Source organism: Phocoena phocoena, chromosome 10, assembly GCF_963924675.1.
Source record: "Phocoena phocoena chromosome 10, mPhoPho1.1, whole genome shotgun sequence".
Classification (NCBI taxonomy): Eukaryota; Metazoa; Chordata; class Mammalia; order Artiodactyla; family Phocoenidae; genus Phocoena; species Phocoena phocoena.
The window spans coordinates 51,866,457-51,880,863 of NC_089228.1; the positions used below are offsets into that span (position 1 = coordinate 51,866,457).

The 14,407-nt window shown below is 43.2% G+C and overlaps 1 protein-coding gene across 2 annotated transcripts in view; it reads left to right on the top strand.

Moving 5' to 3' along the window:
- Positions 1 to 1,748: 1,748 nt before the first annotated feature.
- Positions 1,749 to 14,407, top strand: part of UBP1 (upstream binding protein 1) — a 66,139-nt gene continuing 53,480 nt past the window's right edge. For both annotated transcript variants that reach the window (XM_065884973.1, XM_065884974.1), the window contains exon 1: positions 1,749 to 1,861. In XM_065884973.1, coding sequence (XP_065741045.1) covers positions 1,749 to 1,861 — 113 coding nt within the window. The remainder of the gene's footprint in view (positions 1,862 to 14,407) is intronic.

Genomic DNA, 14,407 nt, shown 5'->3' on the forward strand with positions numbered 1-14,407 from the left:
TTGCTTACCTGCTGCTCACCTCCTGCTGTGCGGCCTGGTTCCTAAGAGGTACCGCTCTGCGGCCCAGAGGCTGGGGACCTCTGACCTAGGTGATGATGGAGGCTAAGAAACCTAATCAGATACGGAACTAGAGGGTTCCTAGAATGACTTAGTGGGGTTCTTGCTAAACCTGAATTTTACAGATGGGACAGGAGGTCAGCAGATTAAAGTTTGATCAAGCAAAGAATCTTTGTCCTAAAACACTAGCAACTGCTACTTCCTGTCTTTTGGGACACTAGCTGTTGGAACCCGTATACCACACTGTGAGGAAATCAAGACCACATGGAAAGGCCACGTGTAGGCATTCCAGCAGGCCCAACTGAGGTCCCGGTCCACAGCCAGTATCAAGCATCAGACATGAGTATGGGAGCCCTTGACATGATTTTAGCTGCACTCATAGGAGAGGCCCTGGATGGGAATCCCCTAAGCCCAGTGAACCCCAGAAGCAAGAACAATAACAACGTAATTGCCATCTGTTCCTGCGACCCAACCCCTCCTTTAGTTCAAGCTCGCCAAACCACTCACGGGAATTAGCAGTTGAGGGAACTTTCCGGAGCCCTTCTTCGGGAGTGATGATTGTCTTGCACTCACGTCAATCAAGACTTTCTGCCCAATGGGCCTTTCAGCCTCCAGACAGGGTGTGAGCCTATTGGCTAACACAACCGCTCTCTCCATCTGTAGTGTGGGCAAAACCCAGAAAGTACCCGCAAAGACCACACGGGATCAAAACACCTCCAGAAGTGGCGTTTAGGGCGGCTTCCTACAGTGCGGTCCAATGAACTCTTTCTTTTGGCAGCAAATTCAGTCCTCGAGCCCGCCCAAAAGGAAGAAGATCTTGACTGGTTGTTTAGCACAGGGGCACAGAGACTCACGGGAGCCTCGACGAAGCACTTGCCGTTATTGTTCAGATCGCCTGTCAATCAGCGCGCCTTTCTGGATGGACGGAAACTGGGGGCCCTTTGGCACCGCCTCTTCCTGGGCTGGTGTGTAGGGAGGCCGCCAGGCCGCAGCGGCTGGGAACCTGCCGCGTGGGCGGGGCCGCGCTGCATGGCCCTACAGTTGCTTCAACGTGAAGCGTCGGGAGTGCAGCGAACCTCGGGCCCGTGAGAGGGGGGCTTGGCCCGGTGCGAGCGCGGGGGCGGGGCCGCGGCCGGGGCGGGGCTGGAGGAGGCGGAAGCGGCGAGCGAGCTGGAGCCGGAGCCGTAGCGAAGCCAGCGTCCGGGCCGGCGGGACGGCGTCGGCTGGGTTGGCCGGGGCGGCGGGGCGCTAGAGCCGGGGCGGGCGGGCAGCGGGCCGGGGATCGAGGCCGGGGGTCGGGTGACGGGCGGGCTGAGCTCCCGCCCCCGCGCGGTCCTGGGGAGGATGCGGCCGGGGGCCTCGGGGCGGGGCGGGCGGTGGCGGCGGCAGCGCTAGCGGCGCAGGGGGTGGGCGGCGGCGGCATGAGGCGCGGGGCCGGCGTCCGCGGGAGGGAGGCGCTGCCCGCGGCCCGGCCGCTCCCGCTGCAGCTGTTCGCCGGGTTCGCCGTGCCCTGCCCGCGGGGCCCTGGCTGTTCTCATCCCGGCCGCCGCCCGGGCTGCCGCTGGTGACCACTCGCCGCGCCGCCGGAGGCTTCACCCGCGCCCTCCCCCAGGACGCGCCCGTGGAGCTCCGGCCTCTTCGCCCCGCTCGCGGAGGCCGCGCTGCGCGCCGGGCGGCGGCGAAGCCGGAAGATGGCCTGGGTGCTCAAGATGGACGAGGTGATCGAGTCCGGGCTGGTGCACGACTTCGACGCCAGCCTCTCGGGCATCGGGCAGGAGCTGGGCGCCGGCGCCTACAGCATGAGGTACCAGTGCCCGGGCGCGGGCGGGCGGGCGGGCGGGCTGGCGGAAGCCTCTGTCTCCTTGGGAAGGGCCTGCACGACCCTGGGCCTCTGACCGCGCCATGGAGCCCCGCGGGCCTCTGCCCACGGCGGGGGCCGGCGACGGAGGGCGGCCCCGCAAGCTTTGGCCCGGGGACCGCCCCTGAGGGCTGCATTTTTGCTGTAAAATACGCCCCGCTGTTAGGATGGCTTGAGTTGGGGGAAGGGACTTCCTTGCCTTGCAAGTGATTTACAAGTCACTTAGAGCTGGAATACAGTGTACGAAATGCTAGGACTCGTGTTGGGAGAACACTCTCCAGGGTTTTGGCATTAGTTCCTATTCTGTTCTACATTGTAGTCTTTATTGGTTGCAGATTTTAATCACTTGATATTCCAATAGTAATTATCATAAGTGAAAGTAGCCACAGGGGGGAAAAGCACATTAACTTCGGTTTTTTAATTGTCTCAAAGTGAAGTTTTTCATTGGGGGGACTACCCTCTGAGGCTGTTTCCTTTTGAAGAAGGCTTTAAGATGCACTGATTGCACCACAAACAAGAGTTTGTTTAGTCTCAGCTGTCTGAGACTAAAGCAGCCATTCATTTTTTTAAATTTTGATAGGTTGAAACAGATCTGAACTTAGTCTCTCGCCTTTATCCTGGAGAACACTGGGTTTTTCCTATCAGTTTGGCAGCTCTGTATTTTTATTTTTTTAGCAGTTTTATGGAAATATAGTTTACTTAGTATACGTTCACCCGATTAAAGTGTAAAATTCAGTGGTTTGTCAGTTTTTCGTTAATGCGAATTAAATGAGATTTTGCGAAGAGACTCTTTAAAGTAATGACTGATGTCTTTGACGAGCTGTCCAGTTTCCCAGTAGCTTTCATACCTCTCACTGCAGCTCTGGGGGAGGACAGGGAGCATTAAAGTCTTGAAGAAGAACGACTTCTGGGTCAGAGCAGGCCTTGGATGGTAGGGGCTGCTCCCTGAAATAATTTGGCTTTTAAATCTTAAACAGAAACTCTGAGCTGAAAAGTGGAGATGTTTCTTAGGGTGTGGAAGCACACGGATGAAAGCTTCAGGTCGCCGGTCTCTGACCCTGATTGGGTCTGTGCTGGTCTGCCTGAACTTGGCACTTCCTCTCTCTGCAGCTGTGCAACTTGAGGGCTCTGGATGAGGTGGCTTATTTTCTAGAACAACTGTCTTAGTGTTGAGGAAATTGAGCTACTGTAAGTCATAAGGTCACCCCAGTCGGCAGTACAAGAGGCACTGATTCACAGTGAAAACATGTGTGGGCCTCAAGGGCCATGCCGCTCCTTGAGACCCTGGACTTGCAGTGAAGGCAGAAGAGGGCAGGTGAGGCAGATTCAGTGTTTCTTCTCAATTATGGTTAAGTGAAGGTTTGCTGCTGAGAGCTTTGCTTACTGAGGGTTATTTTGAGCTTTTACTTTTTTTTCTCGAGTTCTGTGTGTTTCAGCCAACTAGTGAACTTTTGTTTATGGTCTAGAAGGAAAATCTTGATATTAAACCTTTTCATTACCTTGTCCTTAAAGGTATTTTCTGACATCTTTGTAATTCTGTGTCTTTTTACAACACTTTCCATGGGGACTTTTTCCATTGATTGTTTTTGGTTATTGGTTATATGGTATGTGTCATTTAATCTGAATTTTCTAGTGTCGTTGAAGGCAAATACCATTTTTAAGGAGCTTATTTAGTTTTTTGTACTTAATTGGGTCCTCAAGAGGAGCCAGGAGGGTACTTGCCTGTTGCAAATTCAAGGCCCATTATTTCAAATACAAATTTAGGAAAACTCCAAGATTGCCTTGATCTGAAGAAGGTCTGAAGAAGGCTTTAGGCTGTTGCAGTCCTCCTTTGATGGCCCTTACGCTTCCCACGCCCGGCACTGGAGCTGGGGAGTGCCCAGCCTCCTCTCTGCAAGGGCAATGGCCTCCTTTCCTCAGGCATCGGGGAAGCGGGACATTCCCGAGCTCCAGGGAAGTAAGGCTCATGATTCTTGTCTATTTCATTTGTTCTCTCAAATTCAAGAAATAAACTTTAGGCGCTAAATTTGAAATTATTGGAAAAGTGACGTCTTGATAAAAATTTGCTCTGGAGGCAGCTTTCCATTTTTCTTTCAAAGTGAAGTATGCTTGAGGGACTTACCTGGAGGTCCAGTGGTTAAGACTCCGCGCCGGAGTGGTAGGGGAACTAAGATCCCACCTGCCACGCAGTGCAGCCAAAAAAAAAAAAAAAAAACCCAAATGGAAGTATGCTTACTGTATTTGCTTTTTGTATGGCTTAAACCAAGAGGTATTTCTAAAGACTTCTTTAGGAAATGATTTCTTCAGCTTTGAAGGAAGATAGCATGAAAGAAACATGTGGTTTCTCTCAGTAGTCTGACAATTTAGAAATATATATTTGCATTAAATGATGTAGGCTGATAGTATTGGGATATGATGAGGCTAATGTCTGGTAAAATCTTTGCTTCCCTTTTTTTTTCTACACTCATTCTCATTGTCTGTTTGTGTTCTTCTGTGTGTACTCTGGTATCCCATTTGTATGTGAGGCATAGGCTGCTGCAGATTCTGTTTGAAATGAGGCAGGTCATTAATGTTTTTTAAAATCTTAGTTACAATATCAGGAGTCTAGAGATGGTTGAAGAGACCATAGAAAGCTAATAGACCAATCCTTTTCTTGTAAGTGTGTAAACCAAAGTTTGTAGCTGTTAAAGCGATTGTCAGTGGCACCACCATTCCAAGTGAGGACTGAGTTTCCCCTCACTGAATGGAGGCCGAAACCCATTGTAACTTGAAATCTGGGTCATTCATGTTTTGTGAAGTAAAGAGCAGATAACCAAAGGACTTGAAAAAGTAAAACTCATTAAAACTCTCCTAGGAGGGTCTTTTGGGCCACCTGGTAAATTTATTTCCATCTTAAGTGTTCACATGAAATGTATAATCTATAATAAGTTAACTTTCAGGATTTAACGAGTAATTTGAAAAATAAAAGTAATGTGAATTCTTTATGCATAAAAACTTTTTTAATATTAAATTATTACTTTACAAAGGGCATTGGTCTGAGCCCTCTTAAACTTCACTATGGTATACATCTGTTTTGAAACAAAAGGTATACTTCACATATTCTTAAGTGAGAGGTACATTCATAGTTTACAAATAATTTGCTAAATCAAAACTGGTTTGGGGTGAAGACAGATTTCCTATATTGATTGAAAGATTAAAATGTCAGTTTATAGACCCTTTGAGGTAATGGGAAAATTTTAACTTTGATCAGTGTTAAGTTAGTAAAAGATGACAAAGGATATGGTTTATTATGCAGCTATTAATAGCTTATAATTTTCTTTGGGTCTCATGCTAAAGCAGAATGTCCTTGAGTAGGTGACATTTCTTGGAAGTATAGAAAATTTTCAGGATCAGTGAAATTTGAACAATTTATTAGGGTGGTACCTGAGACTGCTTCCAGAATTGGCAATAATTTCTATAAAATTTCTCATTTCAAATTTTAAAAACTTATTCTGCGTTTAATCTTGAAAGAATTTAATAAATTGTTGATTAAAAAAAGATACTTCAGAGTATAGTATCCATATTTGTTATTACCTTAAAGCAGGGATTGGCAAATCTTTTCTATAAAAGGCCAGATAGCAAATATTTAAGGCTTTGTAGGCCAGAGGGTCTCTGTCACTCTGTTTTATTTGTTTACAACCCTTTAAAAAAATGTAAAAACCATTCTTAGGTCCTGATTGTACAAAAACAGGCCAGCTGGGTTTGGCCTTTGGGCTGTAGCTTTCTGACCCCTGCTGTAAAGGCTAGATTCTAATAATATACTTTGATTGCCTTGGAAAAACATTTGCTGAGTATTGAAACCTTATATTCAAAAAATAATTTTTATGTAGACTAAGAACTCGCTGAGCTAATTTATGTACCTCCTATTGTTTGTCCATAGATTTTATTGTGTTCAATTTTTAAAATCAGGTGTTCTCTCCCCGCACTAAGTAAGATTTAGTACAGTTTATGCCCTTCAATCAGGGCTATTTGAAACTTGGTAGTTTATTGATACGGTCTCATAAATGTGATATGTTTCATCACAGTGACACTTACTAGTTTGCTAGGACAACTTGAACATTTACTTTTGGTGGAAATACCGTCTGATGGTTCATCTTATTTTGCTGTAAGTTCTGTGACTGAATTTAAAAGAAGTTCTGTAATATTTATTTTGCTTGCTTTGGGACATGTCTGATACATGGTTGTGAAATTCTGCTGTGTTGAACCTTGGTAGTAGAGTCTTTTTGTTTTAAACTTTCTGAGTTAGGAGTTTATGTTTACAAGTTAAAAAGATTGTGTAGATTGTTGACATATACCCTTTACCCAGCTTCTACTTCCATAACCAGAATACAGTCTTCAAAACTGCCTTGGTGCAGAACTGTTACCTAAAGTGCAAAATTCATTTGAATTTCACAGGTTTTTTTCCTCTATTGCCCTTTTTCTAGTCCAGGTTCCAATCTAGGATCCCATATTGCATTTAGTCTTTACCTCCTTCAACAACAATTCCTTAGTCTTTCCTTCTCTATGACTCCAACACTTCTGCTATGTAATGGTCAGAACCGTTGTTTTTAAACACAAAAATTTTTTGGAAGCAACAATAGAATACCTGTGAATACTATTTAGCTTTTAAAGGATCTCTGTCATTTTAGCAGAATGATTTTTTTAAAGGCTCATTTTTATTTTATTTTATTTTTTAATTTTATGGCTACGCTGTGCAGCATGTGGGATCCTAGTTCCCCGACCAAGGATTGAACCCATGCCTCCTGCATTGGAAGTGTAGAGTCTTAACCACTGGACCTCCAGGGAAGTCCCAGCAGAACAATTTTGAGTAGAGTAGGACCACTGTTGATGTCATTCATTTATAGATTACTTTGTCTCAGTCTACCTGAATAGAATGGTATGCTGTGTCCTTTGTAGTCTCTTCATAAGCAAGAACTTTTAAATTTTATTAATTCATTTGAAATAACAATTACAAACCATTATATATTACCACAAATATATTTTATTAAAAAACTTTTTTCGGAAACAAAACACTTTGTGAGAAGAGTGGTATTGTCTTACACTTGCAAATTTCTTTTTTTTAAAACATCTTTATTGGAGTATAATTGCTTTACAATGGTGTGTTAGTTTCTGCTTTATAACAAAGTGAATCAGCTATACATACACATATATCCCCATATCTCTTCCCTCTTACGTCTCCCTGTCTCCCATCCTCCCTATCCCACCCCTCTAGGTGGTCACAAAGCACCGAGCTGATCACCCTGTGCTATGCTGCTGCTTCCCACTAGCTATCTGTTTTATATTTGGTAGTGTATATATGTCCATGCCACTCTCTCACTTTGTCCCAGCTTACCCTTCCCCCTCCCTGTGTCCTCAAGTCCATTCTCTAGTAGGTCTGCATCTTTATTCCCATCCTGCCCCTAGGTTCTTCATAACCATTTTTTTTTTTAGATTCCATATATATGTGTTAGCATACAGTATTTGTTTTTCTCTTTCTGACTTACTTCACTCTGTATGACAGACTCTGGGTCCATCCACCTCACTACACATAACTCAATTTCGTTGCTTTTTATGGCTGAGTAATATTCCATTGTGTATATATGCCACATCTTCTTTATCCATTCATCTGTTGATGGACACTTCAGTTGCTTCCATGTCCTGGCTATTGTAAATAGAGCTGCAATGAACATTGTGGTACATGACTCTTTTTGAATTATGGTTTTCTCAGGGTATATGCCCAGCAGTGGGATTGCTGGGTCGTATGGTAGTTCTGTTTTTAGTTTTTTTTAAGGAACCTCCATACTGTTCTCCATAGTGGCTGTATCAATTTACGTTCCCACCAACAGTGCAAGAGTGTTCCCTTTTCTCCACACCCCCTCCAACATTTATTGTTTGTAGATTTTTTTGTTGATGGCCATTCTGACTGGTGTGAGGTGATTCCTCGTGGTAGTTTTGATTTGCATTTCTCTAATGATTGACGTTGAGCATTCTTTCATGTGTTTTTTGGCAATCTGTATTATCTTCTTTGGAGAAATGTCTGTTTATGTCTTCTGCCCATTTTTGGATTGGGTTGTTTTTTTTTTTAATATTGAGCTGCATAAACTGCTTGTAAGTTTTGGAGATACATCCTTTGTCAGTTGCTTCATTTGCAAATATTTTCTCCCATTCTGAGGGTTGTCGTTTCGTCTTGTGTATGGTTTCCTTTGCTGTGCAAAAGCTTTTAAGTTTCATTAGGTCCGATTTTTTTTTTTTTTAATTTCCATTTCTCTAGGAGGTGGGTCAAAAAGGATCTTGCTGTGATTTGTCATTGAGTGTTCTGCCTATGTTTTCCTCTAAGCAAACTTCTTTAATATTTGGTGTAGAAAAGCAGATGGATTCTCTTATCTGCTATCGGAATATATTGTTTTGGTTGACATATATGAAGAAAATCCAGCCTCACGTAGATATGTGTTTGGAAAAGGGGAGATTATTTTAATAGCCCTTTCAGACCATTTTGCAAAGTCCTCTGATAATATACCAGCACTTGAAAAGTGGTAGTTTCTTAAAGTTACAATGTGGACTCTGAAACTGTATCAATGTACTTTTTGTACTGTTACATTAGAATCAATTTGTCTGTTTTGAACTTTGATTGGGTCTCTTACCCTGAGTAATTTTGAAATAGGCATGCATTGGTCATTTGGAAAATAATGATTTCTTGAATTATGCAGATCTTCTAAATGTTGACATTTTTTTCTATGCAGTATCAAAAAATCATATTCCTTAGTATCACCACTGTCCCATCAGAGAAAGTACATGGTGGAGGGTGCAGATTTTATCATTGGTAACAAATGCAATCACAGTTGTTTTCCTTGAAATGATAGGCTCGCTTTATTCATTTTTGAGGAAATTTCTGTCAGTTACTCAGGTATGAATAATCATAGTTTGTCAATATTTATTTCAAGTAAAAATGATATTCTGTGAGAGAAGCTGCTAGATCAGCTCACAGATCATAATTTCATAAAAAACTTTTCCTTGAGACAACCATTGCACTTAGATGTGCGGCAGAAATACCTTATACCTACCCAAGGACCAATATTTAATAAAATTAATACTTTTTATACAATGACTGCTAGTGTAGCTTGGTGCCACTGCCTTGATTCATGCCAAGGCACCTGCAGTTTTAACCACCATCGGTTTTGTGCAAATGTCAACTGAGTGAGAAAGGCAAATAATGGTTCAGTGTTATTCTGAGAATAGGTTTGACCTCCTGAACCCTTGAAAATCTCAGGTTCCCCAGGATTCCACAGACCACACTTTGAGAATCTCTAGTCTAATGTGTGCCTAGAGTTTGGATACTTAAAATATTTTCTATTAAATTAAAAACAAACTAGAGTTCAGAGAGTCCCGGTGTCACTCAACAAAGGGCAGAGCTGGGATTTGAAGCTCCAGAGTTGGGATCTGACCTCCACTTCTTCCCATTGCACCCTTTGCTGCCCACCAATGAATAACTGAGAAGTCTTCTCAAAGTAGAAGAAAATAATCTTTCTGGATAGGAGAAAAATCAGTTGGGAATGCTATATATATAATTTATTTTTTTTTTCTTGTCGCTTTTTTTATTCTCTTTTTCTTCTCTTCAGGACCTTGCTGAACTTATTAGTTCTAATAATTTGTAGGATCTCACATTTCCTAGTTGATATCTTTAAATAATTATAGATTTATTTCTTCCTGTGTAATCTTTTTTTTTTTTAACATTTAGTTTTTGGCTGCGTCGGGTCTTAGTTGTGGTGCACGGGCTCCTCTTTGCAGGGAGCGGGCTTCTCTCTAGCTGTGGTATGTGGGCTCTGTAGTTGTGGCACGTGGGCTTAGTAATTGCAGTGAACGGGCTTAGTTGTGCTGTGGCATGTGGGATCTTAGTTCCCCGGCCAGGGATCGAACCAGTGTCCCCTGCGTTGCAAGATGGATTCTTAACCACTGGACCACCAGGGAAGTCCCACTTCCTGTGTAATCTTTACATTCCATTTTCTTGCCTTAGTGTGTGGTCTAGCCTTCACTGCAGTGTTGTTTAGAAGCACTAAGAACTTGAATCTTCAGTCTTCTTACTGATTAGAGAATGCTTCCAAAATTTCATAAATAGGTTGTCTCTGTTTATAGCTGAGATTGGTCCTCAATTTTCTTTTTTTTTCTTTTCTTTTTTTTGGTTCTCCTGTCCTTTTAAAAAAACATTAAGGCTGTATCAGCTTCAAGTGAGCAGGAGAGCTTTCTCTTTATGACCTAAACTTTTTTTTTTTTTGCGGTACGCGGGCCTCTCACTGCTGTGGCTTCTCCCGTTGCAGAGCACAGGCTTCATAAAATGAATTAGAAGTATTTCCTCTGCTTTTGTTCTGTTGAAGGGTTTGTGTAAGAGCTGCCATTGAAAGTTCGCTAGAACTCGCCTGTGAAAGTTTACTCTGGGGGAATATTAACCACAATATCAGTCTCTGTAGGATTATTTTTTAAAGCTTTTTATGTGTTTTTTTTTTTGGCTGCTTTGGGTCTGCGTTGCTGCACGCTGGCTTTCTCTAGTTGCGGTGAGTGGGAGATACTCTTCATTGCGGTGCATGGGCTTCTCATTGTGGTGGCTTCTCTTGCTGCAGAGCACGGGCTCTAGGCACGTGGGCTTCAGTGGCTGCGGCACGCGGGCTCAGTAGTTGTAGCATGTGGGCTCTAGAGCACAGGGTCAGTAGTTGGGGCATGCAGGCTTAGTTGCTTCGCGGCATGTAGGATCTTCCAGGGCCAGAGATAGAACCCGTGTCCCGTGCATTGGCAGGTGGATTCTTAACCACTGAGCCACCAGGGAAGTCCTGCTTTTTAAGTCTTGAAGAAAGCTTTGGTGTTTTTTCCTAGGGAGTTGTTCATCTTATCCATATTTTCAAATATGTTGGCATAAAGTTGTTAATATTCTCATCTTATTAGTTTTTATATTGTTAGTTATATCTTTTTTACTCATACTGATCAGTGCCGTCTCTTTTTGATCAGTCTCTCCTAGACGTGTATCTCATTTTTTAGGGCACACTGGACCAGTCCTTTTGTGCACTTGATTCTTGTTTGTCAGGAGTAGGAGAAGTTCCAGATTTTTAAAAAATTTATTTATTTTATTTTTGGCTGCACTGGGTCTTTATTGCTGTGCGTGGGTTTTCTCTAGTTGCGGCAAGCAGGGGGCTACTCTTTGTTGCAGTGTGCAGGCCTCTCATTGCAGTGGCTTCTCTTGTTGCGGAGCACGGGCTCTAGGCACGTGGGCTTCAGTAGTTGTGGCTCATGGGCTCAGTAGCTGTGGCTCGTGAGCTCTAGAGTGCAGGCTCAGTAGTTGTGGCACACGGGCTTAGTTGCTCCGTGGCATGTGGGATCTTCCTGGACCAGGGCTTGAACCCCTTCCCCTGTATTGGCAGGTGGATTCCCAACCACTGCACTACCAAGGAAGCCCCACTACTACTGTCTTAATTCTTGGTGATTTCAAAAGATATTTAAATGGGACTTCCAGTAACCTGACACTTCTGTTCCTTGATTATCTTTCTTATAATGACATGATCTCAGCTGCTCAATCCTATGGTCATAGGTTAGACCTTGGCAGTACCAGTCATGCAGCCGACCTGTAATCTCAAATTCAGAGTTCACCTGCTGCCCCCTGCCCTTCACTCACTACCTCATTACCCTCCTCCTGCCATCACTGAACCCATTAAGATCTACAGTCACTGATGCTGCTCTCAGTTCACTGCTCCTTACCCTCTTGAACTCCTGTTTTCTTCCCCAGCCAGTTTAAGTTTCCCTGGTCAATCATTGTAATTACTTTTTGCATATACCTTTGTCTCCCTTGCCCCCCTCTTGCTTTATTCCCCTCTCCTATTTTTTTTTTTTTTTTTTTTGCAGTACACGGGCCTCTCACTGTTGTGGCCTCTCCCGTCGCGGAGCACAGGCTCCGGACGCGCAGGCTCAGCGGCCATGGCTCACGGGCCTAGCCACTCCGCAGCATGTGGGATCTTCCCGGACCGGGGCACGAACCCATGTCCCCTGCATCGGCAGGTGGACTCTCAACCACTGCGCCACCAGGGAAGCCCCTCTCCTATTTTTTATTTTAATAAAACTATAACCCTGATTAAATCTGATTCTTCACCTCTTAGGTAGCTGAATGTGGCTCTAGGAAAGCACTGATTGGGCCTCACTGGAAGTGCATGACCTCAGCTCTCAAGTGCATCGTTTTGCTGCTCAGTGGTCTCACCTCAGTGCCCTTGTCCATTCCCTCTCCAGTCCATTTCCTTTCCAGCTCTCCGTATGGATGGGGTGGCTCCATCTCAGACCCACAACTCTTCCTCCTAGGGCCTACTTTCAGTTGATTTCCATACTTGGTACTTTACTGAGAAAATTGAACTTCCACATGACTCTACTGGCTTATAAGTTTTTCTTGGTGTATTTAGGTGTGGTTTTTAAAATTATTTATGTTTCTTTAGTTATTTGGGGTTCTTGAATCAGTGAGTTAGTGTATTTCATCAATTCTGGAATTGGCTTATTAGCCTTTATCTCAAATATTGCCTCTACCCCATTCTTTTCTGAGACTTCAATGTAAAATCTTCTCACTTTGTCTTTTCTTTCTTAACATCTCTTCTGCATTTTCTATCATTTTGCTCTCCATGCTGCCTTCTGGATAACTTCTTTTACCTATATTCCAGATTCCTTATATATCTTCATTTCTGTGTGAGCTGTTATTAAATGTGAGTTCTTAATTTTAGCAATTTTATCTTCCGGTTCTCAAAATTCTATTTGTTCCTTTACAGGTTTGCTGTCCCTTGAAATTTCCTGTTCCTTGCAGATCTTTTCAGGCTTATCTTTTATTTCTTTCAACAGAGTAAGCTTAATTTTATCATACGGGTACAGTAATTCTGGCATCTTGAAGTCTTCAGTGGGTTTGGTCTATGTCCAATCAGGAAAAGAGAGAACACTGAGATGTTTCAAGCAGAGAAGGATTTAGTGAAGTATTTGATTGCAAAGGTGCTAGAAGGGTTCAGGGAGGAGAGTTGGCTGCGGGAGGCATGGCTGCTGATGCCCTGAGTGCTCCTGCAGCTATGGTTGCCTCTTCTGCTCTTTCCCACTCCCTTTTAATTTCCCACCAGTGCTTCTTCCCTTTGGAGCAACCTAGGAAGATTCCAGCTGGCAAGAAGTCTTGTATATGTAGTTTTCAGGCCTCTAACCCTCTGCAACAAAGGCAGAAAAGAAATGAATACCAACAGACAGAGTCTTCTCTTGGTTCTTGCTCCTAAAGTCGTGTTGTCTTTGTGTGCCTGGTTATTTTTGGATACTTGCATTTCAGAATTACTTGGAATAATTCAAAGCCTTGAGTCTTTTCATCTGCTTGTCAGATCCCTGGGTGGCCTACCTGTCTGGGATATGAGATGACAAAATCAGATGAATACCAGAAATTCCTATGGTTCAGCCTGGTAGAAATTATGACAAATTATCTGGAGACCTAGTTTTTCATTTTAGTAATAATTGATTACCAGTGCTACAATTCATTCATCAATTTAACAGATATTTGAGCTCCTTCTTTGTGCTAGATACTGGATTTAGTCAGTGAAGAGAAATCAATTTGGAGGGTGGTTATATACTTATGGAGGTTACAAATTTAAGTCTCGTATACTGTTGGAAAATGAAACGCTTTGTGGATAGAGCAGGAAAGGGGAAACTGGGAGTACAGATGGGAAGATTACAGTTGTCACTGGAAAGGTGACATTTGAATGAAATGAGCCAGTAGGACATCAAGCAGAAGAGGGGCCAATGCAGAGAGGCCCTGGAAAAGGCAGGGAAGGAGTCTGGCTGAAGCAGAGAGACTGTGAAAAGGAAAGAAGAGCAGATTGAGTAGGGCCTTGTCGGACCTTGTAGGGACCCTGGTTTCGAAAGTGAGCTGATGGGGAGAGTTCAGAGGAATGAAATGATCTGAATTCTGTTTGAAGAGGCTTTCTCTGGCTGCTGTGTTGGTTAGAATGCATTTTCTTTCTAATTAAGTAAAAAATTAATTGGGATTTCATTAACAAATGATCTCTATGTGTTTATATGTTAAGTTTATTCAAGAGTCTTTTAGCACCTACCATGAGCATAGTAGCCTATAACCAAGTGAATAAAATGGTGGTTGCCTTATAGAATCTGAAGCAAATAAAATTTTATTTACTATTTGTAACAGTTTACTTACAAATACCCATTCTTATGCAGTCTGATGTCTTATTTTGATGACCTGTATGTAATGATCAACCCAAGCAGTTAGTGTTAAGATCTTAAAATTATTCTCCATGTCACTTTTTAGTATAATTAACTAAATGCATCTGAGTTATAGCTCTCATCTCATTTTTTATTTCTTTCTCACCAAGAGAACTTTTTTTTTTTTGGCTGCACCATGTCGCTTGTGGGCTTTTAGTTCCCCGACCAGGGATTGAACCCAGGCCCTCAGCAGTGAGAGCATGGAGTCCTAACCAC